Below are 25767 nucleotides of genomic sequence, written 5' to 3' on the forward strand. Positions count from 1 at the left end.
GAGTGCGGAGGAAGCAGCTTGGAAGAAGCTGGGCGGGGGGGGGGGGGGGGAGGAATAAGGGATTTGGCTCCCCGCCCTCTCCCTTAGGTGGCTGAGAGATCACGCTAGCTGCAAGGGTGCAGCCCCTCGCCGGGAGCACATTCCGGGCTCGGAGAGCTGGGAGAGCGGCCCCCGAGGCAGAGCCTCTTCGCCCCCGGGTACTGCTGCCCCCCACCTGGGGCAGAGGGGCGGGCCCGCGCTGCCTTCCCTCAGCGCCTCAGCCGCGTGGCTTGCGGCTTATTTTCCCAGCTGGCAAGCGTCGCGCTGCAGACAAGGGAATGCCTGTGGTGAGTTGTTTATTTTGTCGAAGTTTGCGGTGGGCCAGGGGGACCTGGGGGGAGAGCGGCAGGCAGCGGCTGGGACTGTTTTGTTTAGGTCTCCATCCACCTGTGTGGTATAAATCTGCCAGCCTCAGGGCGGCGGGGGGCCAGGGTAAGAAAGCCCCGAAGCTCCAAAAAGCCCCTTTCGCCACTTGCGGATCTAGGGCCACATTGGTTTCTCCACGCCTGGAGATCCTAGTTGACGCTGACCCCATAGCCCCCATTGACGCTTCCCGCACCCGCCGAGGGCAGGGTTGGCACTCCCAAGGGCAGGTCGGCGCCCGCGACCCAGGGACAGCCAGCCGTTGAACTTCCTTCCCAGTGCCCTTCTGCGATCCTTGAGCACAGGGAGCTGAGGTTTTGGTGTGAAGGGCGCCCGTGAAATTAGTGGGAACGCATTCTAGTGGCTTCTGGCGTGAAGTTCGTTCACGGGTGTCTGGTCTGCCATCCAGTACTACGAACTGGGATCCTGGGTCGAAGTTTCCTAGACTTCGGGCTGGAGAAAGACGGGCGGTCGCCTCGCGGGGGAGCCCAGAGGAACCCCGGGGGCTGGTGGCAGTCACCACTGGCGGCTGCGTTTGCCTGGAAGAAAAGCCTAAATACATTAGCGAGCTGGTAAAGCTTTTAAGGCCTTCTTGGGAGTGAGTGGCTGGCTAATGAGAGGTTAATTTTGTTTCGAAGGGAAGGCTGCGCTGGTTTCCTGAGATAAATGGACAGGAAGCGCATTACCTCCGCGCGCTGGCAAGCGGCTCCCAAATGCTTTTTGCACCTGCCGCTTTGAGCAGTGAGAGCAGCGGCGGAGCCCGCAGGGATCTCGGGCCCGTTGAGTACGCTCGGGGGATGAATCCCTCGCACACCCTAGACTCTCTCCCTCCGGGGCTGCCGCGCTCACACCGAGCTCTGGTGCTCTTCTCTCACACCCAGGTCCCGCGTGTTCTGGAGCTCGGGGGCCGCCTGATCCTGCCGAGCCCCCTCCAGGAGCGGAAGGGTTAAGAATGATGTAAGTACAAACCACTAGCTGCCTGCCGCTGGGCTGTCGGACTCCGGGCTATTTCAGCCCATGCTTTGCGTACACAGTGGACTGGGGAGCAGCAGGGGAGCCCTTACTCTAGAATGGGTTACACAAATCGCAAACCCGGGTCTGATTCCTGATTCCTCAGCCCTAAGAGATCTGTTAAGCAGTCAGAGATCCTCGTGTTAGATTTCTGGAAATGGACATATATTAACTAGGGAACAGTGAAGACATCACCTATAGGTTCAGGAAATGAAACCTCGTCATGTTTAGAATCCATTAATGTTACTGGCACGTGTTTTAATTCTATCTACTTGTACGTTCATACCATAGTATGTTTTTCTGGGTCCCCTGAATGAACTGTTCTAGTCTCATCTTTCCTTCCTGAAAACAAAGACGAAGGGAGAAAGAGTACAAATGGCAAGAAACAGGGTGTATTTGTGAGTTGTACAAATTGTCGGTCACTTCATAATTTTTTTCTGATTAAAATATAAAACTTTTATGTCATCGATTTTATGTTTGCGTTCCAGCTCCCTCCCCAGATTTTCTTTGTAGAGTCTAAATCCTCGTTAACTTGCAGCACAGGAGCTTGAGGGGTGGCTGCGCTATAAGCGACCAATTACCACACTCTTGCTTTCCAAGCCCATTCCTGATCTTGCTAAAAGTACGAATTTACCCGCTAGTGTGTCGTCTGACCTAATGTCTTGAAAACAGGAACCACCTTGCGGCTTAATTGTGAAAATTAGCATTTTCCTCTAGCGGCTGAACATTCATGCAGCAATAAAAAGTGAATTGTTAGGCTTATAAATCTCGAGCTTGTCAGATTTTACAGCAGAGGAACAATAAAGCACCTTAGAGGAGATGAAGTTTTTCCTCTGAAGAACAGTTCCGTTTCACGACACCAGGATTTTCAGTGACTCGAGGACGCCCTCTATTGATAAGAAAATCTGGAGCACCGTGTACTTAAGGAACAGGATATGGGGGGAGGGAGGCGAGGAGGGAAGAAATAGAAAGTCAAGAACGGAAAGACCTAAGCCAAATTGAATTTATTTATCCGTAACTATTGGTTATATGTTTTGAAGTATGGTCAATAAGGTGAGATGCTTCTTTCATAGGGGTTGAATTAAATCTTGGGTTAAGAGAAAAAAACATTTTGCTGTTGGTCTTTGTTAGCCAAATATTTTGGAAATCAGTGTTACATTTGATTACTTTTTAAAAGATGTCTACTAATATTTAATGAACTGTATTACGTTAATTATATGTAGCAATTGCAAAAGAGTAATTTTTTGCTTTAAGAATATTTAGTCCACAGCATTATCTAAAAATGTCAGACACCTCCCCCCAAAAAAGTCATTTCTCCAGGCAACTCTGAAACTATTATTAAGCATATTATGGATATACACAGGGATATACACAAGGCTTGGATTACATCGTGGGTAGTGAAAGGTGTGTTTACCACTTGAGTCATCATAGCATGTAATAAGTAATGAAAAGTTACAGTAAAAACAGATAGGCATCCTTCATTAGGGACCTAGTGGTTTGAGCGATTCACAATGTGAATAATGAGTAAGCTGGTGAGACCAAAGGTTTGCCCCTCAATTATCCTGGTCCATTGATTAGCACATTGAAACGTGTGGAATATTAACATGTCCGTGGTTGATACGGAATTCCTAATTAGAGATTCTGAGTAATGTAGCGAGTAGAGTTGCAAACTGCGATTTGAATGTTAGTGGATTTAAAATGGCAGCTCCGAGCGGTTTAGGGAACGGTACAAGCGAGAGCTGGACGAAGTGGCTTCCAGCCTAGAGGCCACCATTGAGATTAGATACTACTTCACACCTACTGATAACAAATTGAAACCTATCATCAATCTCACAACTCCTGTCTCCACTTGGCAGCCTCTTTCCTTACAGATAATTTTCCCCCTCAATTTTGGACCCATCTAATCATAAATATAGAAACTGACCTGCCATTGAATTAATCTGCTAATAGACTGTAGAAATTTGTAGAAAAACCACTGCACAACAACAAATTGTGGCATAATTACACTGCATAAAAACTCGCCACTCTCATTAACCTAATTGCACTGCAACCGAACACGTTGAAGTTCGCCCACTCGCAGACCCCTCTTCGCCGCTTTTAGGAAGAACGAAACCAGAACACCCGAGCCTCGGGCAGTTGCCAGCAAATTCCTCCGGGAGTTCGCGGATACCTTCCCAGCCCATCCGATCTGCTCCGGACCGCGGGTGTCATTCAGATTCCCAACACGGTTCCGTGCTAGCTTTTTACTACACGTCCGCAACAGGCTCGGAACGTGGATGCGCAGATGTGATTGGCTGGGAGGGGACCTGCCGCAGGGCGCTCCGTGAAAGAGCAGGCTTCCTGCTGGGAGCTGGAGCTGGCAGAGGTGGGGCGGGGGGAGGGGTGATAACACACACACACAAAAACCCGACGCAACTTGGGGAGAAGTTGAACCCTATCACAATAATTAAGGAGAGGTCAAAGGCCGGTCCCTTTTGTAACGATGGCGAGAGTGATAGTTGCCGTCGCCCATTTCTATTGGGCGCAGGGAAACAGTAAATCGCGGAAGCGGGTGGAGGGGAGAAAAGCGGAGGGAGGTTACCGCGCAGCAGACAGGACTCGCCGTGGGCGGACGCGGAACTCGAATTACACCGAACAGGCGGGCGGCGACGCGGGGGCGGGCCCTCTGGGTCCTGCGAGTGGCGGGCTGGGCCCGACGGACGTGCGCTCACAGCCAATGGGGAGGAAGTAAGGGGCGCGGCCAGGATGAGGGCAGCGCAGATTGGCGATTTTAGGGCGGGGCGGGGCGGCAGTGAGGGGCTGAGATTGATTGACCGCGGGGGCCGCAGAGCAGATACCCGGCCGCCTGCGGCAGCTCGCTAGGGCTGGGCGCGCCGCGTCTGGGTCCACGCCCGCCGAGCTCACGCTGGCCGGGGCCGGGGCGCCCGCGCACTCGGGGCTGGTTTCAGCACTCGTTCACGGTCTTTGTGTCTTCTCTCCCGCCCCTGTCTCCCCGCCCGCCTCCTCCGGCCGCCACGATGCCGATGCGCCCCGTTGCCGCCACCGCCGACTCGCTCCGCCCGCGGCGCGCTGCTCGCTGCGGCGGTGGCGGCGGCCGGTCTCCGTCGCGGGCCTGAAGGAGAAAGAAGAGGAAGCGAGGCGCGCTCCTCGGCTCATGCCTCAGCCACGGGCCGCGACCCGCCACGGCGCCAGCGCCGCCGCCCTCGCCGGAGCCCACGAGACCTGTATGGACGGGCATGGGCTTGAGAGCAGCACCTTCCTGCGCCGCCGCCGCCGCTGCCGCCGCCGCCGGGGCTGAGCAGCGCCGCCGCCCCCCACGGCTCTCCCCACCGCCGCTGGAGCTGCTGCTGCTGCTGCTTAGCCTCGGGCTGCTCCACTCAGGTACGACGCGCGCGCGCGAGGGGCGCCAGCCCCGGGGCCGAGGGCTTTGTTCCCAAACAGCCCTAGGTCCCGAAGGCGCTCGCTGGGCCGGAGCGCGTCGTGGCGCGACGAGAAAGGCCTCCCGAGTCCCTGACAGGCACCTTAGCTGGGCTCACGGTGCGGCGGCGGGAACACACTGGCTTCGGGCGCGGAGGAGAGCCCGCTCCGCCCTCCCCGCCTGCGCCTCGGACCGTTGATAAATTTCCCCTCCAACAGCCGCTTATCAAAGATTTAGCGGGCGGGGGCTGAGCGCCAGAGACAAATGTTCCGGATGCTTTATTGCTTTCTGCTTTGGTGTTTACTGAAAGTCAGGCTCGGATCAAGTTTCCGCCGCCGCAGCCGCCTCGGAGGGAGACGGGAGCCTTGTGCTGCTCCTCTGACGTTGGGGGTGGCGGCGAGGCGAAGGAATCGCACCAGATGGAAAGATTTTCACCAGAGTTTGAAAACTTGAGAGTCCATCTCAAGTCACGTAAACTTTTTTGAACGGGGATTTCTTTCGTTTTTGCAAAATCTGCTTTTAATTCAGCGTTCGGTCCTCTGGAAAAAACTCGTGCTTTGTGACTAAGTCGCGTGTTTTCAGGTTCCGTGAGGAGTTGACAGATAATCATGCTGCCTTTGGAGGTCTGCGCTTCCCCAGCGTTGAGGAATATGTTCTTAGGGATGAGTCTTATAGCTGTAATACCTGTGTTTCTTTTTGAAATCATTTCGTTACAATCTAGGATGCTCTTCACAAATAAGTTACACTTTTTAGGAGCTGGCCTAGACAAAGAATTTTTTTAATACCACAGTTGAAAGGGAAATTTTTTTTTTAGTTTGAGAACAACCAGAGCATTAGATAAGTTTCTTTTGAGGCCTTTTTGTCCTGTATTTGTATGATAGCAGTCACAACTTTCGGATCTGGAGAAGCTTGAGCTTTAATGCCACCCAACTGTGCGGAGTAATTTTTATTTATTAAATCACACCCGCCGTGCTAAAAAATCAGGGAGGTCTCTTAAGTATGGAAAAAAAAAATGTGACATTTGAGAAAACGACTTAATTTACCTTGCGCAACTTTACATTGTGATGTAACAGTTGCATGTTAACACTGTGGGGGAGGGAACGGACTAGCAGTCTTAATGAAAAGGTAATAGAAAGTTATTGAATGTAACAGCTTTAAATTAGTAACTTTAGAATCTTAGGAAATAATATCAGTCTGCTTGCAATTATATGGAAATTTTTTCTTGGTGTGTTAAAAGGTATTCAGGAGTGTTTTGTGTGAGGAAAAATAAGTGTCCATAATGCCAAAGTGTGCATTTCATGAAATAGAAATTGAAATGCTAGGAGGGGCTGTATCCCCTTTAGCCACATGAATATTGTTCCCTTAAGGTGCCATAGGATCCTATGACAGGATTGGAATGTGGGCCTTGAAGATTTCTTTACGGGCTTCTGAACGGTGTAAGAAGCTGGCTTAAAGGTTTAGAAAATGAAGATGCCTTAGTTCAAATATTTGAAACGGGTAGCTCTTCTCAGTATCTTAATGTGTCCTCACTAAAGTCACCATTAGATTCAACCTGATGTGCTGTGCTGTGTGATTTCTGTGGACAGCGTGCTGGAGTGGAGCAATGAATCTGGTTATGGAAGAAAGGGCTCCTTTGAGAGATCTCTTTGAAGAGTGGTGCTATTTAAATGGTCAGGCCGTTTCTCAGAACAGGGAGCCTAGCAAGTGCTCTTTGCAGATGGACTACCATATGTTTGATGTCTGGATCCATATCATTTGCCTCAGCACCCCATATGGCTCTACATTTCACTTAATTCAGCTTCAGAATATCTCATTTCTTTTATTATAAACTGGTGATTGTGCTACAGATTCACACGTGCAGTCCTGGCGTTAAGGAAATTGTCTGGAATGGTGAAGCCTGTATGTGTGATCTGTTTAAAAAATGAAATGAAAGCTCTAGACCCACAAATCTTTTAGCATTTTCAATAACTGGCATGAAAATATCGTCAATCCATTCATAGATGTCTCTAAAAAATAGAGACAATTCTAACTGCAGCGTTTTAAATTCTGTTTTTGGGAAATGAAAAGAGTACTTTTGGTCGGTTTTTGTTTTTGTTTTCCTGGCTGTTGGGTTTTTTTTAAAGCAGTTCCTGAACGGAGATCCAATATGGCAGTTACTTGCTTACTCATATACTTCATGGCCTTCTTGGCTACATCCTTAAGATTGTTTCTGCTCTACATTGTCTTGGCATTTTGACAGGAGGCTTGCTTTACCGCCTGTAACAGGCAAAGTGTGCGTTATCATTATAAATTCATGAAGCCTGGATATTTCTGGGTGTATGCTACAAATTAGTCATTATACAGGAGCCTGTGATGGAGCTGAAAATGCTGACCCAAACACACTTTTCTCCCTAGTTAGCCCTCCTCCCTCCCATCTCTATAACAAAAGGCTGTTAGAAACCTTATCCAAAGCAAAAGAACCCAAGGAATTCTGTTTTATGTGAGATTTCTCAAAGCAATCAGTGCCTACCTGCTATGGAAAAAGGAAAGGCTAGCAGGGTAGGGAGGAAGGTACAAAAAGGGAGCTGAGAATCTAAATTCTGCTTCCCTTCTGAACGGTTCCATCTGCATTTCCATATTCTTACTTTTGGTATTTTATGACTATTTGAAATAATTATAAGTAAATGTATGCTCGGATAGATTTTATAGACCATAAAAAAACAAATAGGCACTGCAACTTTAACAGAAAGTTCTTGTGCTGTCATTTATTTGTAATTGAAGATAGCTGTTCATTACTAAGATCTTGGCCTTCTCTTTATTTCTTTGCTTTCTGCTTGCTGTGAATCTGACTTAAAAAGAAAAATAATACAAGAGTTACTTGTCTTTTTTTCCAGCCATCAAGTACTGTTGTTAGAGTTAGGAATTTAGGGGGAGACATGACCTGTGGTGGAAGGAAAACAAGATTTGAGGAAAATCACCACGTACTGGCTTAATAATAGCTATGAGTGATCCAGCCAGGATGAGGCCATTAATATCTCTTTGCCCTGGTTTTCCCATCTGTAAAATGGCCTTAACGCCTTTTAGAGTCTTTGGTTGGTTTATGTTTTGTTTTGGGGATTTTGTTTGTTTGTTTGGTTGGTTGGTTGTTTTTTGTTTGTTTTTTGGGGTTTTTTTTGTTTTTTTTTTTTTAAGTAAAAATGGCTGAAAATGACTTGATCTGCGTTGGAGATAGGAATTCTTTAAATGTCAGGGCTGCTTTTGTCAGCTTTGGCCTGAGCAAACATAAAATAGATCAAACACATGAAGATGTGTTTGTGATTTTTTTTAAGTGTGATTTGATGATTGCTGTAAATCCGTAGTTCCAAAATATTAAAATATTTTAATCTTCTTTTTTCCTTGGGCTAAAGTGAATATCAAGGCTAAACCATAATATTTTTTCCTCTTTGGTTTTTGAAATTTAAAAATGATGACAGAGTAGTTGCCTTCGGAGGTTGTCCCCTCCCATCCTTTTCTCCTGAGTAAAGCCAGAAACAGATTACAGGCTACTTCATTCAGATTTAAAAGCAGTTTACCACTGAAAATATTAAAATAGCTTTCTAAGACAATATTAAGGTTGATTTTAAGTCTTTATCAGATGAAGTCCTAAATCTTAATATTATCCTAAAGCTTATTGTATCTTCATCTTTAAATAATTATGTATTTAATAATAATCAATTGGCCCTGAATTTTTTTCCTTCGTCTGGAATACATGTTATAAGATATTTTATGCCTGGAGAAGATCACAAAGTTTGTCTTAGAACAACCTCATTTCTCAGATGAGAAACCTAAAACTTGAAGAGATTGATTAGAGCACATGACTCACCTGGTATCGACAGTTCTTGTGTTTGTGTTTTTTGTGCTTTAAGAGGTTTTATAAAGTTTTGCTTGAGAAGTTAGTGGCAAAAACATCATTTGGAAATTGATTTTTTTTTTAATATAGTTCAGTAATACTTGAATTTTCATTACATCATTGTAGCTTTGTTTGTTAATACTTTGCCACACTGGAAAAAAAAAAATAGATTTTCTTTTCCTTGGGGCCATGGTGTTTTATTACAAAAATGGAGTAAAAACTTCAAAAACAAAAGAATCCTTTCTAATTTAGTGAAAAATTCGTTATTTTTTTTTATTGTTTTCTCTGTGTGAGTTATACTCAACTTGAAAAATAGTTCTCAAGGTTCCCAAGGTGAAGAGACATGAGTGACATATGTTTTGCCAGGCCTCGGGCTCAAAACTATTGTGAGTTAAATACAACTCCTATGGCAGTTAATGTGTTAAATCATTAAGTTTATGTGAATTGTTGCTTTAAGGACAAAAGTAAGGTTTATGTATACTCTAAGAATTCTGTGCTTTATAGTTCTCTGGTTCTTCTTCTGAAAAAACCATGATTGGGATCATCTGTCTCTGCAGCATAATTTCAAGGTATTATACTTATGTACTTTTTATTTAGCATACCTTTACTTTTTAGTGTAGTTTTATTTAGCAGACCACTTATTTGTGGTCTGCTATGGAGCTCGGATCCTAGTATAATAGAAATGGATGTTAAGGGAGAAGTAAATACATAGTTTGGTCAAAAGAATCACGTTATTTTTTTTTTAAAAAGAGCATTTACATTTTGTAGAAACCAGGAAACTGTGTCAGTTTATGTACAATTTATTGGTAAACGTGCCTCGGGAAAGGTAGAGTGACGTAGTACTTGGATTTTTTTTTTTTTTTTATTCTTACCCGGTAGCCAGACAAGTAAATCAGGTGAAGGTGTTTTAAACTAATCATACTATAATTTAGGATTTTACCCCTTCCTAAGGTGTGGAGGCTTTAATCATGGTTTTGCTTTTACAATGCTTTCTGAAGCAAATCCATGCAGTTTTCAAAATCAAAACAAAGTTCATATCTTTGGGTTGGCCTTAGAGTAGAGAAATCTTTCTCAAAATCTATAAATAAATAGCTACATCGATAAAACATTTTACGTATTATTCCCTTGTAATTTTAACCTATAAGCACTGGACTGATCTTACGCTCACTCACAATAACCTGTGCTTTAAAGTTTTAAGTTAACTAATTGCATGCAGTTTTTCTCCCAGTGGCTTAATTTGAGAGAGGCACAGGAGCACAGTGCAACCCTATTCCTGAAGGCTTCCTAAAATAGGAGTATAGTATGTAAAAAAGAACAAACAGTTCTTGGGGTAGAATGTCATTTTCTCATGTAGCTCAGGAAGTTATGAAGCATTTACAAATGTTTGGTCTTGTCGTCTTTCCCATAGGTGACTGCCAACAGCCGGCCCAATGTCGAATCCAGAAATGCACCACAGACTTTGTGTCCCTGACTTCGCACCTGAACTCTGCCATTGACGGCTTTGACTCTGAGTTTTGCAAGGCCTTGCGTGCCTATGCTGGCTGCACCCAGCGAACTTCAAAAGCCTGCCGTGGTAACCTGGTGTACCATTCTGCTGTGTTGGGTATCAGTGACCTCATGAGCCAGAGGAATTGTTCCAAGGATGGACCCACATCCTCTACAAACCCTGAAGTGACCCATGATCCTTGTAACTATCACAGTCACTCAGGAGCCAGAGAACACAGGGGAGGGGACCAAAACCCTCCTAATTACCTTTTTTGTGGCTTGTTTGGAGATCCTCACCTAAGAACTTTCAAGGATCACTTCCAAACGTGTAAAGTGGAAGGGGCCTGGCCACTCATAGATAATAATTACCTTTCGGTTCAAGTGACAAATGTACCCGTGGTCCCTGGATCCAGTGCTACTGCTACAAATAAGGCAAGTATGCCTTCTTTTTTCTCTCTCCCTACTCATAACTTTTAGGTGTTTGACTCTTCAGGTAACTTTTGAAATGTGTATAAAAGGCATAGTTTGAAAGAAGCTTTTGTCTTTTTGGAAAGCAATTAAATAAATTGTTAAAGGGTTAAATAAAAATTATTTAGCAAGGGATTTCTCTCTGGAATGTAAAATGTGGCTCTAAATTTAAGTAGGCAACGATATGAAGAATGAAAAGTAAACAGTGAAATTGAGTTCTCCAGGGAAAAGGCAGGCCTATTTCAATAGAAAAATGTGTGCTTTTTTTTCAGTGATAACTTTTTTGAGTGCATATTTATGACTCTTCTTGAAGAAATCTAGGTTCAGATTTATTAGATAACTGAAGTAGATGTTCTGAATAAAGAAAGCTGTGAAGCCGGAGGCAGTGACCCATCAGGAGACACTTTTATTGGAGATTTGGAAGCTATAGTAAAATGTAGTGGCAAGAAGTCAGCTTCCCAATGGCAAACACACAGTGGTGTTTTAGTTACTAACCTCTTGGTGACTAGGGAGGTTAAGAATTGGATATTACAGGGCCACGATATATAACTGCCATGTAATCTCAAGGCCTCAGGTTAACAGTTTAAATCAGAGCTAAGCTAAGGGAAAGGCTGATAAAATTAAGTTAAGCTTACCATGCATGCCCAGCTGCCAGTGTCCATGGTCCATGTTTGTTTGCTTTGAACAAACTAATACTGTACAGAGATCTTTGAAGCTAACTTGAAGGTACCAGTATCTGAGTGCAAGTAGGTAGAGAGGAGCTATGAACTGGGTTTCTGATGCCAGTCAGTGCTAATTCAATCATTAGTAAATAAAATCGGAAAGGGTTTTCCACTAAAATGGTGTCCCAAGTAATCACCTCCTTCCCTGTCTTCCCCAACCACTAAACCATACCCAGACCGTCTCCTCTTGCTTAATTTCCTGTATTTATCTATTCATAAATTGGTTTAGACTAAAATATAATTGACAGGGATCAAGCTTTTGAAATACTTATAATTGTTCTTTTGATTCCCAGGCACCCGCCCTTTCGTCTAAACATGTGTGGCATATTTTGTAAATGAATTTAAAGTATTTTGCTTGGCATTTTATGGAGGGAATTTTACAACACCTCAGGAGATAGCTGGAGGTACCCAAGGGTGTCACAAATCTAAGATTAGAAGTCAGTGCTCTGAACAAAGAATACTGTTAAAAACACTGGTCCAGACATTTTAGGGGAACTCCAAAATGTTTATACTTCAGCTGCCAGTAAAAATTTGAGCTTGTCTTTTGCCTTACCAAATTCTACATCTCAAATTATTCTCCCTCTGGTTTTTGTACATATGCAAATCATTTCTTTCTTTCTTTCTTTCTTTCTCTCACTCTCAGAATATGCATTTGCTACAAGTTATAAAGTTATATAATTATGAAGTTATAAGAAAAATCATAGCCAAAAATCCATCATTGCTGCAAAGTCATAGGATGCATGCAACCTGAGAATAGTCTTTGGGTAACTGAAAATTCAGGAAGATAATCTTTTGAGAATGGAAAAAGTCATCATCAGTTGTGCAAATAATTGAGGACTTGAAGGAATAACTTTCAAACAAGACGATAGAGATTAATAAGAGCTGTTTACGTGAGGAAATAGTGGTTTTTTTCATAAGCCCAAAGATTTTCATGCATTCTGTCCAATCAATGTCACTTCTGTTTGTTATTAAATCTTTAGAAATTCTATGCATTTTATTGATTATAGTGAAACTATTTGGGGGATAACAGTAACATGAGTATTAATATTATATAAATGGAACAATTTACACTAAGTACTTAAGATCATTGTATTTCAGCTGTTGAATCTATCATAATTTTTAGCAAATAAATAAAAAGTACAACTTTATTTTCTCCCTCAGTTTGGTGAGGAGCGAAGGTTTACCTAGTCTAAAAAAAAAAAGAAGAGTGGTCCCTGACATAAATTCAAGTGGAGAGTGAGAATACTTGGTCTTTAACTGCACTATTGGAAAGTATTTCCCCACATCTGGTAACCATGCTGTTCAACAACAAATTACTCTATGCCTTCACAACCTCTAGTAGTTGGTTTTTTGGTTTTTTTTTTACATCTTTTTGAAACTCACTCTAAAGCTCCCATAAGAATCTGGAAGGTTACTCTTGAAGACTCATGTTAATGCTAAAGACCCTAAGCATGGAAAAATGGTGGTAATGAAACGATAGGAGACACAAAATCTTTAGGAAATTTTTTTCATAGGTGTCCCAGCTTTGTAGAGAACTTAAGCACATACATAGACCAGTTATTGGGTAACTCAGCACTGTACATGGTAGATAATGAACCATCCTTGTGTGGTCAAGGGTTTTTAATGGCCCATATATGCTCAGTTTCACTAAAGACTGATGATATCATTGGCTGGTTGGCCCGCTCTGATACCGAAATTATATTTAAACATCTGTTCATTTCATTACCTTTAGCACTGCCCTGAAGCACTGGACCCAAGGTATTTTGCTCAGTGAGGTCACTAAGATGACTACTCAGCCCTGGGAACCTGGCCTATTGAGCAAGCCATCTTCAAGCCTAAGCTTGTGAGCTCTACCTGCCCATAAGTACCCCCCTTTCCCTCATCACGGAAAGACAAAACGGGAGAAAGCTAAATGCAGTGAAAGAAAGTGAAGTCATCTGTGCTCAAGGGGCCACTTATTAGCTAAGTCTTGACTTTTTTTCTACATGGTGAGCTATGAGTGCAAGGCAGATAGTCTTGCAGCGCTCGATGGTGTTGCCTTATCTCCCCTGGTTTACTGTTCTCTTCCTTACCATGGCCCTTCTCTTCCCCTTGCCTGGGAAAAATAGGGCTCGCTTTCCTGCTGGTCATGTCATACACAGGTATGCTTTCTCGGGGCCTCTGTTTTTAGTTTTGCCTTCCACCAGCCTTTTATACTCTCCCTCTTTGGAGGAGTCTGTAGCAGTTGGCCACCTTGCCAGGTAGGTGTGTTACTGAAGGGGAAGCCAGGGCTGGTTTTTCATCTCTACACCCCAGGGGCTATAGGACTATCTGGCACACCTGCATACCTCGGCTTAGGTCCACATCAGCTCTGGGCTATCTTCCCCACCTTTGGCTGGGAGAGGTAGCTGCGGGCTTGCAGGCACTGGAGGAGAGAGAGATGAGAGGGACAGTCTCAGAACTGGCAGAGTTAGCTATGCTCGAAGGAAAGGCAGTTTTGTTTGTGGTATGGAGGTAGCCTATACATTATAGGCTCCAGAGAAGACACCTATCAGTAGCTCTCCTGTGCCTCACACACAGGAAAACCCAGGTCATCTGTGAGGATGCTTGGCTTCTTCCACATTCTCTCCTTGCACATTTTCTGAATTAGCCTCTCAGTCGCAACTCCCGTTTAGTCCATTCTGCTTATCTATGTATCAGTTTAAGTGGGCCCAGTAAGGATCTGTGGATACCATGATCATAGAAGGTGATCATGGAGTAAATTCTTTATTTTATGAAAGACACTGAACTGTACAAATGAATTCCTAGGCTGGATACGGTGGCTCATGCCTATAATCCCAGCACTTTGGAAAGCCAAGCTGGGAGGATCACTTGAGGCCAGGAGTTCCAGACCAGCCTGAGCAACATAGTGAGACCCTGTCTCTGCAAAAAATAGAAAAATTAGCCAGGCATGATGGCATGTGCCTGTAGTCCCAGCTGCTTGAGAGACTGAAGCAGGAGGGTTGCTTGAGCCCAGGAATTTGAGGTTGCAGTACACTCTAATCCAGGCGACAGAGTAAGACCCTGTCTCAAAAAATAACAATAATAATAATGTATTCCTAGTAGCATGTATTAGAACTGTCAGTCTCTCAAGTGCATTTAAGATGATTCCTTTTCCAAAAAAATTCGAGCATTCATTTATTATTAAATTGTACATCTAAACAATGATTTTTAATAGCATTTATATTGTTAAATAATGGTATTATTTAATACCATTATATGGCAGTACAATGACAATATTTCTAGTAATTATTTTTTTACAGGTAATTTGGTTACCTTTATTTTTCCTTTTGTTTTAATGTTAATCATACTCTTTTTCACCACTCTTGCTTTCTTATCCTATTTTTCAACCTCAATAAAACAAAATAAAAAACAGGAGGGGAGATTAGGGGTGACAGCAGGTCCTGGTCCAGGTCCTCTGCTACATATTTTACTGTGCTTCTACTTGAGTGAGAGAAGGTGGTTTACCTTAAGGCAGTTTGCCTTTGGGAAAAGGATGTGTTCTTTGTGCTTGACCAAACCAGATGACTGTTGGCCAGGCGAGTGGACACTCTGAGCTGCCTGCCTTGTATGTTCTTTCTGCTGCCATGGACCACCAGCTCCTGTGATCCACAGGCAGCACTCAGCACCTGTCCAAAGCACAGTAGGAGGCCCTGCCTATCAAGTATATATAAATATTTTAAATTTCATAGTTATCCCTGAATCTCAAGTTGTATGGCTACTTTCGTGTGAGTTCCTGAAAACTTGCACCGGTTGATGATACTAGAGATACAGAAAGACTTAGTTTGGTTTACTCTTGATTAATGTCTTCCTCAAATTGTATAACCCAGGGTTTTCCACTGTGATGAAACATCATTCCTTTATAGGTTTCTAGAGCATAAGGTGGGTCCACTCCTGCTTTCTGATGCCCCTTTGCATGTAGTTATTACTCCACAACAGCATGTGGGCATGTAAACCAGTGTTCTGGGTCATTCTCTGTTGGTTACAAAATCAGAGCCAGACATACCTGTATTGCAAAGGCTTTTAACTGTCATTGTAAGTATATCTCTGCATCGAGATTTGGAAATCTGTCCTACGTTGATCCCAGGCCTAGTGCATTTCTTGTAGCCAAGGTTTTGCAGTCCCTTATGTATTTAGTATCTTTACCAAGACCTATGTGAGCTACACAGTGGTGATCATTCTTATTTTTAGGGGCTAAGGAAGATGCTCCTTCCATTGACAGGATTGTGTTTTGAATATATGGACACTTTCTTGTATGCAGTGTTGTAAAGAGGCCACATATGTTATTTTCTTTAGAGACCACAAACTGTCTTGCAGATACATTGTAACTAATCCTTAAAATCTGAGATTGCTGTTTATTTTTGTTATAATTATATATGGTAATTCTTGCCATCCCTTTGAGATTTGTTCCTTACCATGATTCTCCTTGCTTTACAAAGATGCAAAAAGTTGTGAGACTAGTTGAGGCATATTGGGAACAGGTGGAAAAGCAGTTTGCAGGTATAGCTCCCTGCTCAGTGTAGTCATCTCTCTGATAAAATGTGTGATTAATTCGGTGCTGCATTTGAAACATCAAGTATTAAAGGACCCACTATGTTTGGGAGATGGCGGAGGTGAATGCAGCCTCTGCCTCAGTCTAACTAAGCACATAACTAAAATTTTCAGCAGTTGGTGGGAAAGTATGGGGTTTATGTATAAACCCAGTCATTTTCAGGGTTTCTTTGTAGAACATTGGCGAACCACATTCACAGGCTGGTTTCCAGAGATGTTACATAGCAAGTTGAAACCGGTGTCAAAAAGGGTCAGGAAAGTGGGCTGCTGGGAAGGCCTGTCCCATGCTGTCACCCAGAGCACAAGCCTCCCTGCCTTGGTTGTTCTCGAAAGTCAGTGTTTTTACTCCACCTCCCAGTGTGAGGAGGGCGGCCTATCACGTGCATCTGTATTTCCTCTCCCATCTCCCACCTACAACCTAGCAGGGCCTAACTCTCACTTCTGAAAGGTTGCCGATCTTTGATTTTATACCAAAAAGCTATCTTGAATCACTAGTCACTGGTTCTTAATTAAATTCATTTTCCAGGGTCCTGTCTCATCTTTAAAACTCTCATGAAAGTATGTGTTAGATATTCCTATTCTCCCTGAATTTATTATAGAAACAATGTTGAAACATGAGAGAATAGTTTTTAGAAGAGCAGAAATCAGCCATACTTGCAGGTGGTGGTGTTCTTACTTGTCCTTTCCATTTCCTGCCCAGCTCTTGTTTGTCCTGCGTTTCAAGGTCTCAGGCCCAGGAACCACTCAGCTTTGCTTCATATGGTTGCAGTAAATTGCCTGGAGGTGAAGTGGTTTCCAAGTGCGGGTGGGGAAAGAAAGCAGAGAAAGGAGAAGAAATTATTAGCTATATGAGGGACCTGCAAAGGTGAAGATTATTTTGTAAGATAAATAGGGTTGCCTTGGTTATTCTTTTGTTACTCTTGCCTGGTTAGTCTTTTACCATCTTTCTAATCTCCCTGCCCCTGCCCCTTCTGTCCCAAAGGTGCAGAAGGAGGTTTGGAAGGAGGAAGAGACCTTTAGAATCCCCCATTTGTAAGTGAAGTTAACCAAGGCCTGTCCAAGCCATTAGGGTCCTGAGGGCCTCTGGTGCTGTAAAACAAATGCTTTCTCATCCATAGTTTAAAACAGAGGCAGGAGGCCAAGTCTGATACACTTGCTTTTCTGTAACATTTCCAAATTTCTCTCTCTACCCTGTTAAATTTTCTTGGAGTCAACATTTTGAGGGGAAGGGGCAAGAAGGAAACATTGGATGGTTGGTACTTTTTTTTGCTGTTGGCTTCAATTAACGCTAACCAAACAGTTTCTGCCCGTGTGGAATGTGGAGTGTAAAAAAGTTACCTACAGTGTTGAACAATGAAAAATGCTACCTTACCCATTTTGTCTCTGTTTGTTTTGACTGCAGTAGAACTTGCTCTTCCACTGTTTTGAATGTTGTGTTCTAGTGGGTGGGGTAACTTAAGGACTTTTGAATCTGCTCATCTTCTCAGGAATAACTAATAGGAATAGCTAATACACATGTAAGATACAGACTTTAACTGGACAGCCTTGCAGTGAAAACACGCTGCTGTTGGATCTAGAAAGAACTTGAGGTAAAACTGATTCTATGGAGAGAGGAGCTCTTTATGCTCCAGTTAGCTGGTTATTTTAAGAGTTGGAGCCAGAAGAAAGTTTGGCTGACTCTGGTGGGGTTCTTTCATGTTGGAATATAGTATGTATACTGGGGATAGAATTAATATGACAGCATTTAAACACTAACTTCTCATCTGCTCTGCATGTGCTCCTGAAATGAGGATGAGGGTTTAAATCTTTCTATTTAAGGTGTGCGTGTGTGCGCACGTATGCACATATGTATACAAATGTGCTTTTATAGAGTATTGAGGTCTTCCCCTCTCTCTGCCCAAGGAAAGTGCAGACAGAAGGATAGTGTTTGGTAGCATTTCAGTTAACTGGCTTCTTGAAATACTTGGTGACGGGCTTCTAACCACCTTGTTCCTGAGTTCTCAGGGGCCTTTCTTTGTTAAGCCCGGAGACTCGAAATTGAACCTAGAAGTGACAGAGTGTGAGCGTATTGTGAAGACCCTTTAAGCCCTTTTACTTTTTTGCTCACCTCCCAAAGCTGAAAAATGATCAAAGAGGCTGCAGTTTCCTAATCCCCATCGGTTTCCTAATCCCCATCGGTTTGGAGAACAGCTGTGCCGAACCTAGACCCAGAGCATTTATTCGTTCAAGGTCCCACCAGGCCCCTGGTTCTGTGGCCCTGCCCTGCTCCCCATCTGAAGGGGGCGCCTGAAGGCAAGACCTGCTAGGGCAGATTCCAGCAGAGTTACTGCCTCCAGGCCTGGCTTTCACCTTTCAAAATATTTTTAGTCTCTAGTCTGAAGCACGGTGGCAGCCTAGGCCTCCCTAACTTCACATCTGGAAGCACACTGAATGCTGCATTTGCTGGCCTCCCAACAGTGCAGTTTGCCCACAACAGACAAGCTGCAGGAGAAGTTCCCTTTGGAGTGTTTGGAGTGACTAAGACTTAGAGAGGCCTGGAAGCCTTTCCTCCTCGTGTTCTATGTAGCGTTGCTCTGGTCTGTACAAGGAAGCTAGCCAATTTCTCTGTCTCTGCCCCTATTTATGCTTCCAGCCGTCCTTGTTTTAAGTGTACAGAAATTATTCTTTGGAAGCCAGCATTTTTGTGCCTGTCCCTTTTATGTGTCATCCCTGGGCCAGCTTCCCTTTCATTCTCTGTCTAGCCATGGAGCTTGATGCTTCTCTAGACCACCCTAGCAGCCTTCAGCTGTGGGTGTCCTTTCCCCTCTGGCGTGGTTTCTTCTTTCTCCATCTGCTGCCAAGTACCCCTCCAACAGCCAAGTCAGCCCCTGTTCCTGCATGTATGTATTACCTAGGGCAACACTGGAGAAGTCTTATCCATTCCATTTCTCTGGATCCTGTGAGTGCTCCTAGAACAGAGCTCTGTGGAAAGAGACTTGAGGGTAGAGAAACCTATTTTGTTAATACCTCTTTTGAAGGTAGTAGATTTCTTACAGTCTACTTCAAGCCCTGAAGGAGTCTAAGGTAAGATTTTTAAACTGCCACTCACCTCAACAACACATGTACTGTCTTACTGCTAGTATCTTGTCCTAGTCCAAGAAAATTATTTAACACAATATACTTTTGTGGGTCCTAAGTCAGTTTCCTGTAGATATTTGATATATAGGATGAACAGTGATTATAAAATAACATTCCAGTTCATTGAATTCACAGCTAACATCTTTTTTCCTGATTTTTTTAAGGAAAATTATCAATGACATCAAGTATTTTTCAGCCCAACATTTTTTCTTAAACATGGCACATATAAAAACCCTCCTAGATTTTGCATGAAATTGTTCAGAAAGAAAGGTACTCTAAATGAACATGCCTTTTTTCTTCTCCTCCACAAAAGGGAGAGAGACCCAGAGTTCTTTGTAGTTTTGTGTAACCAGTGGACAGTTTACCTCCCTGCCTGGACAGAGTAGCTCTGCTCTGCTCAAGATCCATACTTCAGGGTTACCCTGATAAGTAGGGAAGGGTAGAACCAGGGAAGACACTCACGGGAAGGTCCCTTCAAAGGCCTCTACTTCCTTTTGGTGCTTCAGAGTGTCCTAGGCTCTGACTTCCCGACATTTAGAAAAAAATGACCCTCAAAAGTAAAATTTGGATGTTTTAGGGATAGAGATGGAGCACGCATATTATTTCTTCTTTGAAGCTTGTGCTTTTGTTGGAATGGTTTCTTTTTGTTCATTGGGGAAGAGACTGATTACAGAGGCTGCATGCCACTTACATGTGTAAGAGTAAAAGCAGCCATGAGCACAGTGTTCTTATTCTCCCATAGAGTCTGCTGTTTTTCATCCTGTCGTTATACCCAGAGGATGTGATACAGACATGGTCAGCTAACTATATTAAATAAAATTTATTTTAACTTCCTTTGACACCAGTAGAATTTTAACCAGGTACATATCAAAATTGTGTTTCCATGTGTTTCAAGCTAATTTTTGTGACTACTACAGTTTAATTTACTGACCCATCTTAAAACAAGAGACGTGAGTTCTTCAAATCTAAAAGTCTGGTATTTGAAGATTCCAGAAAAGTCCTGTACTTGAAGTGCCAAATTGCCTGATTAAACATAGATAAATGTTTCTTCAAAATACAATATACACAAATAGTTAAGTGCACTGCTGTTGGGGAATTCTGTTTTAAAGCCTGTGTGTAGCATTTTGCAAGCCGTTGTGCCTTGGGAAGATAAGTCTATCTCTTGGTGAGGCATTGCCTATGTTTTCGTCTCTGTTGGCTACCTCGTTTTTATTTAATATAAAATATTAAAAATTTTTTCTTTTTTTCCTGATGGAAAGGAGAGGCAGGTGCCTCTTAATTTTGATATTTCACAGCACATCTTCTTAAGCTCTTATTGCCTTTCCTATGTGGAAAGGTTGATTCGTATCTGCTGTCTCTCTCTTCCTAATAGACCTTGTGGGTGGTAAAGATCTCAGGGAGTGAAACATTAAAAATGAATGAGGAGAACTAGAGTAATTTGTCTAAGGTGGGAGTTGAGAGGGACTGGGTGGGGGAGGTTTAACAAAAGGCATTGATGTTTTAAATGCACAGAAAGGCCATCCATTAATAATAAGTGGTGTGGCATAGAACAGATGTGCCAAATTGAGTTATGACAGCATATGGATCAGTTCATAGAAGGGAAAAGGAAGTAACATACCTGATGTTTTTAAATTATCTGTGTGAGAGCTTTTGAATACCATTCTGAATATTCTGTTTTTATGCTCTGATAGCTACTAGTTGGAAATATAAAAAGTTTGGAATTTCCAGAACTTCAAATTAAATTTTGAATGTTTTTAAAGTAAGAATTATTAAGAATGAATAAATGTTGCTTTTCTGAAGAGGAAGACAGTTTGAAAATTAATCTCTTGCTTTTCATGGCTGAGTGCTTGCTTTTTAAGAGCTCATGTTGTAATCTTTATGAGGAATAAAATTGCTTTAGAAAACTTAAGTCAAGTGAAACTCTTACCCAGTGTTTTTTACATTTACATTGATTATATCTCTAGATAACCTGTTCAGTACATGCTTAAACTACAGGGGACCACTCAAGAAACCCACTCTGTGGTCGAATTCATCACCCTCAGCATTGTGATTCAAGGGATAGTTCCATACATATACTCTGTGTGAGAATTACTTTGCCCCATAGGGAAACAAGAGAAATATCAGCTTAATTATCTCAGAGAAAATCACTACTAGCAAATTGGAAAGACAGACAAATCTGTTAGGTTAACTGGAATATTTTGTGGTTGTAGATACCAGAGCAGAAGTAGAGCTTTTATTTGATCTTCTAATTATGTGGGCGTTATTGTTAGTGTCTCAGGCATAGCAGAGGACAATAACGTGTGAGGTGTTTGAAATGACTCCTGAGTTCCTGGGTTGGAATTGTGTGCTTAATGAAAAAAACAGGCTTGGTAAGACATGTGGAACTATTCCGCTCATCTTAATATTGACTCTTGCTTGCTTTGTGGAAACTTATTTGGAATTGGATATCTCTGCTTTGTTGTCCCAACAAAAGTAATTCCTCTTTGTTTTTTTCTAAGGTGAACAAAAAAGTACTTAGTTCTTGCAAATAATACCAAGTTGGTTTAAATTGAGGTTTGTTAGACTAGAAAGAGAAATTACTTAGGAATTACTTAGCTATTTTAGAAGAGTTTGTTTAATCTTTGAGTTGTGATTGAAAATGAGGATAGTGATTATCTGTTAATAAGTCTATTACTAACTCTTATTTTAGCCATCTGTATTGTTAACGTTCAACATTTTCAAGTGCAAAATGTTCTTGAATTAATCTTTTCACCTCCAAGGGATGCCAGCTTACCTTAAAAAAGCACTTGTCAAACTGACTTTAGAGCCACCAAATAAATCTATTTTATAGTCCCATTAGCTATCTAGCTCAAAACCCCTTTCACTCTGAAAGGTCCTATGGTTGGATGCACAACAAATTTCCTGAAATCATCTCTGGTACACCTCCTTTGGGTTGTTAAGGAGGTGTTGAAATGTGAGAAGGCTGGTAGTGAAATCAAATTGTGGCTCAGGGTAATTAGGAAGGGAGAAAACCAGCATTTTCATAGTACATTGTCTGGCTTTTAGTTGCAGCTGCAAACAACGGATATGAATTTAACCAGTTGCTACAGTGCAGCTGGTTCAGATCTGGCTTTATAACTGGCTGAAGTAAAATGAAATGGCTGGAAAATTCCAGTCAAGCAACACCAGTGGGAACATGTGGAATTAAATAGTGTGAGCAAATGCTGGCCGAGTTGGGGAAAAAAAAACTTCAGACATAAACTTGAGGGTGGTGGTGAGGACTTGGAGAGAGGGGGGCATTTTCTGGCCTTTTTAAAAAGGGACTATTGTTTTGATTAGTTCCCTTGCAGGAGGTAGAAGGTTTCCTCCATCCAGAGTAATTCATGGAGTGTTTGGCTTGTCTACCTTCCTCCTTGACTGAAGTCACCTGATACGTTTTGCTTTCTCAAGAAGGAAGAAAGAAATCTGTTACCTCAGTTACTAGCAATGACCCAAATCTCAAAATGCAGTCCTTTTGTCTTTGGAACAGTTTCCATATCTTGTGTGACACGGGAGCCCCTGTCTCTTCATAGTTATCTTCCTTCCGCCACCTGTCCCAGAGACATTGGGCCTGTGGGAGATGAAGGTGCCGTTCAGGTTTTTTATAACTGTTCTAATTAAAGGATTCTACAGGAAAGAAAATGGGTTCGCTAAAGGGAGGCCTTTTGTATTATCAGTAGATTTGTTTCTCCATGAATTGTGTGCTTAATTTGGAGAATTCAGAGTTGGCTGGGAAGAGATTTCTGAGAAGTTAAAGGACCATAGTGCTGTTTGGGGAAAACATTTGCCGTAACTAGGTTTAGGGTATTTAGTCTCTGCCAGTGCTTGGGAGCTGTATTTGCCAAGTGATTTCCCTGTCGCAGGGATTAGCCAGTGAAATGACACATTTGATGAAGGGAGTTAGAGAAAGCTTTCCTGAGGCACAGCGCTGGTGGCTACAGCTGGGGTACCCCCTCCTCACAGCTCCCTGCTTGTCTCTCAGTATTTGTATTAAGTAAGTTTGTAGTGATGAATCATGGGGTATGGTTCTGTAGTCCAGTGAAGAATCTTTTTAGAAAGCAGCATATACTGTTAATTAAGCTCCTTGACATTTCTGTGTAACTTAGGAAACTTTTTCTTTCTCACAGAGCTATACCATGGCTTGTCTATTTTTAGAAGGAGACAAGATTTAAATTATCAATAAACATTGCCTAGATCCCAACAGTAACACCATTCTCTGTCTTAGGAAAGTAAAGAAAGTTTTTCCTTGATGCACATTCCCCAGATGTATGTTAAATTTTAATTCATTAAATACATGGGACTTTTAAAAATTTTTCCTAAAAGCGATACCATTAATTTGTGAGGCAAGAGCAATTGAGTCGAGTGTGGAGATTCTGTCTTAAGCCATTCAACTCCAAAGTGGAGGGGAGCGCTTGCTGCAGAGGGTTGCACCGTTCCGCTTCCCTCGTACCGTGTTAAACGTTGTGCATGTGCCTTCCCACAGATCACTATCATCTTCAAAGCCCACCATGAATGTACAGATCAGAAAGTCTACCAAGCTGTGACAGACGACCTGCCCGCTGCCTTTGTGGATGGCACCACGAGCGGTGGGGATGGCGATGCCAAGAGTCTGCGTATCGTGGAGAGGGAGAGTGGCCGCTACGTGGAGATGCACGCCCGCTACATAGGGACCACAGTGTTCGTGCGGCAGCTGGGTCGCTACCTGACCCTCGCCATCCGCATGCCTGAGGACCTGGCCATGTCCTACGAGGAAAGCCAGGACCTGCAGCTGTGCGTGAACGGCTGCCCGCTGAGTGAGCGCATCGATGATGGGCAGGGCCAGGTGTCTGCCATCCTGGGGCACAGCCTGCCTCACACGTCCTTGGTGCAGGCCTGGCCTGGCTACACACTGGAGACTGCCAACAGTCAATGCCATGAGAAGATGCCAGTGAAGGACATCTATTTCCAGTCCTGTGTCTTCGACCTGCTCACCACCGGTGATGCCAACTTTACCGCCGCAGCCCACAGTGCCTTGGAGGATGTGGAGGCGCTGCACCCAAGGAAGGAACGCTGGCACATTTTCCCCAGCAGTGGCAATGGGACTCCCTGTGGAGGCAGCAATGTGTCTATCAGTCTCGGACTCACATGCTTGATCCTTATTGTGTTTTTGTAGGGGTTGTCTTTGTTTTTTTTATTTTTTGTCTATAACAAAATTTTAAAATATATATTGTCATAATATATTGAGTAAAAGAGTATATATGTATATACCATGTATATGACAGGATGTTTGTCCTGGGACACCCACCAGATTGTACATATTGTGTTTGGCTCTTTTCACATATGTTGGATGTAGTGTTCTTTGATTGTATCAATTTTGTTTTGCAGTTTTGTGAAATGTTTTATAATGTCCCTGCGTGGGGACCTGTTAGAAAGCACTTTATTTTTTATATATTAAATATTTATGTGTGTACCTGGTTAATATGTATAGTGCATATACACAGACACCACACGCAGCAGCGTTCCCTTTGAAGGCGGACAGTTGTTCCTAGCTATTCTTGGCTGTTGCCTCCTGCCCTTTCCCATTGCTACTGATTTGCCTCGGTTTGCAGATGTCACTCGCCACCCCCTGGTGGAGCTGCCTCTTCCTTTGAACTATGTCCTCACCCTTCTGCCCTCGCTTGGTTTGAAAGGATAGTTAACTCCCAGCTTTACAGGTGCTTTTGACTCTGTTAAACACTGACCTTAAGAAGCCCTCTTTTCTCTAACAGCTGTTACTTTTTCAGAAGGGGAGGATATTACTACCATTCTTGTTAACACTCAGTTCTAATTACATGTTTGAACACACAGAGTGTATTAGGTTGAACCATGTGAAATTGCTGTTTTGTAGGGTCTAGTGATGGTGGTTTAGCATCTTGCTAGACCCCAGTAGCTCCTAGACTTTTTCTCATCCCATTCCCCTTTTTACATTGTAGTCTTTTCCTCTTTTAACTATTCTGTGTAAGCAAAACATGAAACTATAAATTTAGTAATTATCATGCCTTGCCCTTTTTTTTCCTCTGTATGACTTGTGCCAGCCCATGTGTTCAACTTTCTCTTCCTTAGCTGCTTGGGCCTAGAAACACAGCACGCCCTGTCTCCACCCCCAGCAATCCCTCCTCGACCTCACCTTATGGATCCAAGGCCTGAGGTTTGTTAGATTCTTTTTCTAATGTAGAAGCCCAGATCCCATCACAAAGTTTTCCATTCTTGTCCTCCACACAGGTCTTCATCACAGTCTTTGACGTGTGTGTATGCGTAATGGAACAGAGTAGGGTGATAATGACAGAAAAGCTTCCTTGGCCTGACTCAGTGTGTGGCCAACTCTGGGTGCTGGTTAATCTGGACATTCTCGTTAACTAAGCATTGTGCTCCCCAGGTAGTCTCTTTAATCAGGTACTCTCTATCTAAACACCCGTAGTTGAATATTATTTAGTTGGTTGCCCATGTAACTTGGTGAAATCCCTGTAAAGTAAAATAATAATCTTACCTCTTCCATTCCATTGTTGATACCTCCTTGCAAAAGGAAAAGAAGAACAAAAGGCAGGAACAGTAACTGAAAAAGTTAACTCCAGGATAGGTAGGTTTATATCGTTACATCTCAATGTAAATGTTTGGTTCCAGGAAGAAGTGATACATACATGTAATTCAAGTTTACATAAATGCAGACAGAC

The 25767-nt window shown here is 43.0% G+C and overlaps 1 protein-coding gene across 2 annotated transcripts; it reads left to right on the top strand.

Moving 5' to 3' along the window:
- RGMB (repulsive guidance molecule family member b) lies at positions 1-24533 on the top strand. 2 transcript variants are annotated; one of them, XM_012638810.1, is made up of 5 exons: positions 1-326; positions 1284-1359; positions 4532-4794; positions 10108-10616; positions 23562-24533. In XM_012638810.1, the coding sequence occupies exons 2-5, from the start codon at positions 1355-1357 to the stop codon at positions 24228-24230; spliced, it is 1446 nt and encodes a 481-aa protein (XP_012494264.1). In that variant the 5' UTR covers positions 1-326; positions 1284-1354; the 3' UTR covers positions 24231-24533. The 2 variants fall into 2 exon arrangements, with proteins under 2 accessions (XP_012494264.1, XP_012494265.1); XM_012638811.1 differs by having other exon boundaries at positions 1041-1359; positions 23562-24295.
- The last annotated feature ends 1234 nt before the right edge of the window (positions 24534-25767 follow it).

The sequence above is a fragment of the Propithecus coquereli genome, unplaced genomic scaffold, assembly GCF_000956105.1.
Source record: "Propithecus coquereli isolate 6110/MARCELLA unplaced genomic scaffold, Pcoq_1.0 Scaffold135, whole genome shotgun sequence".
NCBI classification, from domain to species: domain Eukaryota; kingdom Metazoa; phylum Chordata; class Mammalia; order Primates; family Indriidae; genus Propithecus; species Propithecus coquereli.

Coding starts and splice junctions, on each gene's coding strand:
- RGMB (XM_012638810.1), top strand. Junction 4,795..10,107: donor CCTCGGGCTGCTCCACTCAG/GTACGACGCGCG, acceptor TCTTTCCCATAG/GTGACTGCCAACAGCCGGCC. Junction 10,617..23,561: donor GTGCTACTGCTACAAATAAG/GCAAGTATGCCT, acceptor GCCTTCCCACAG/ATCACTATCATCTTCAAAGC.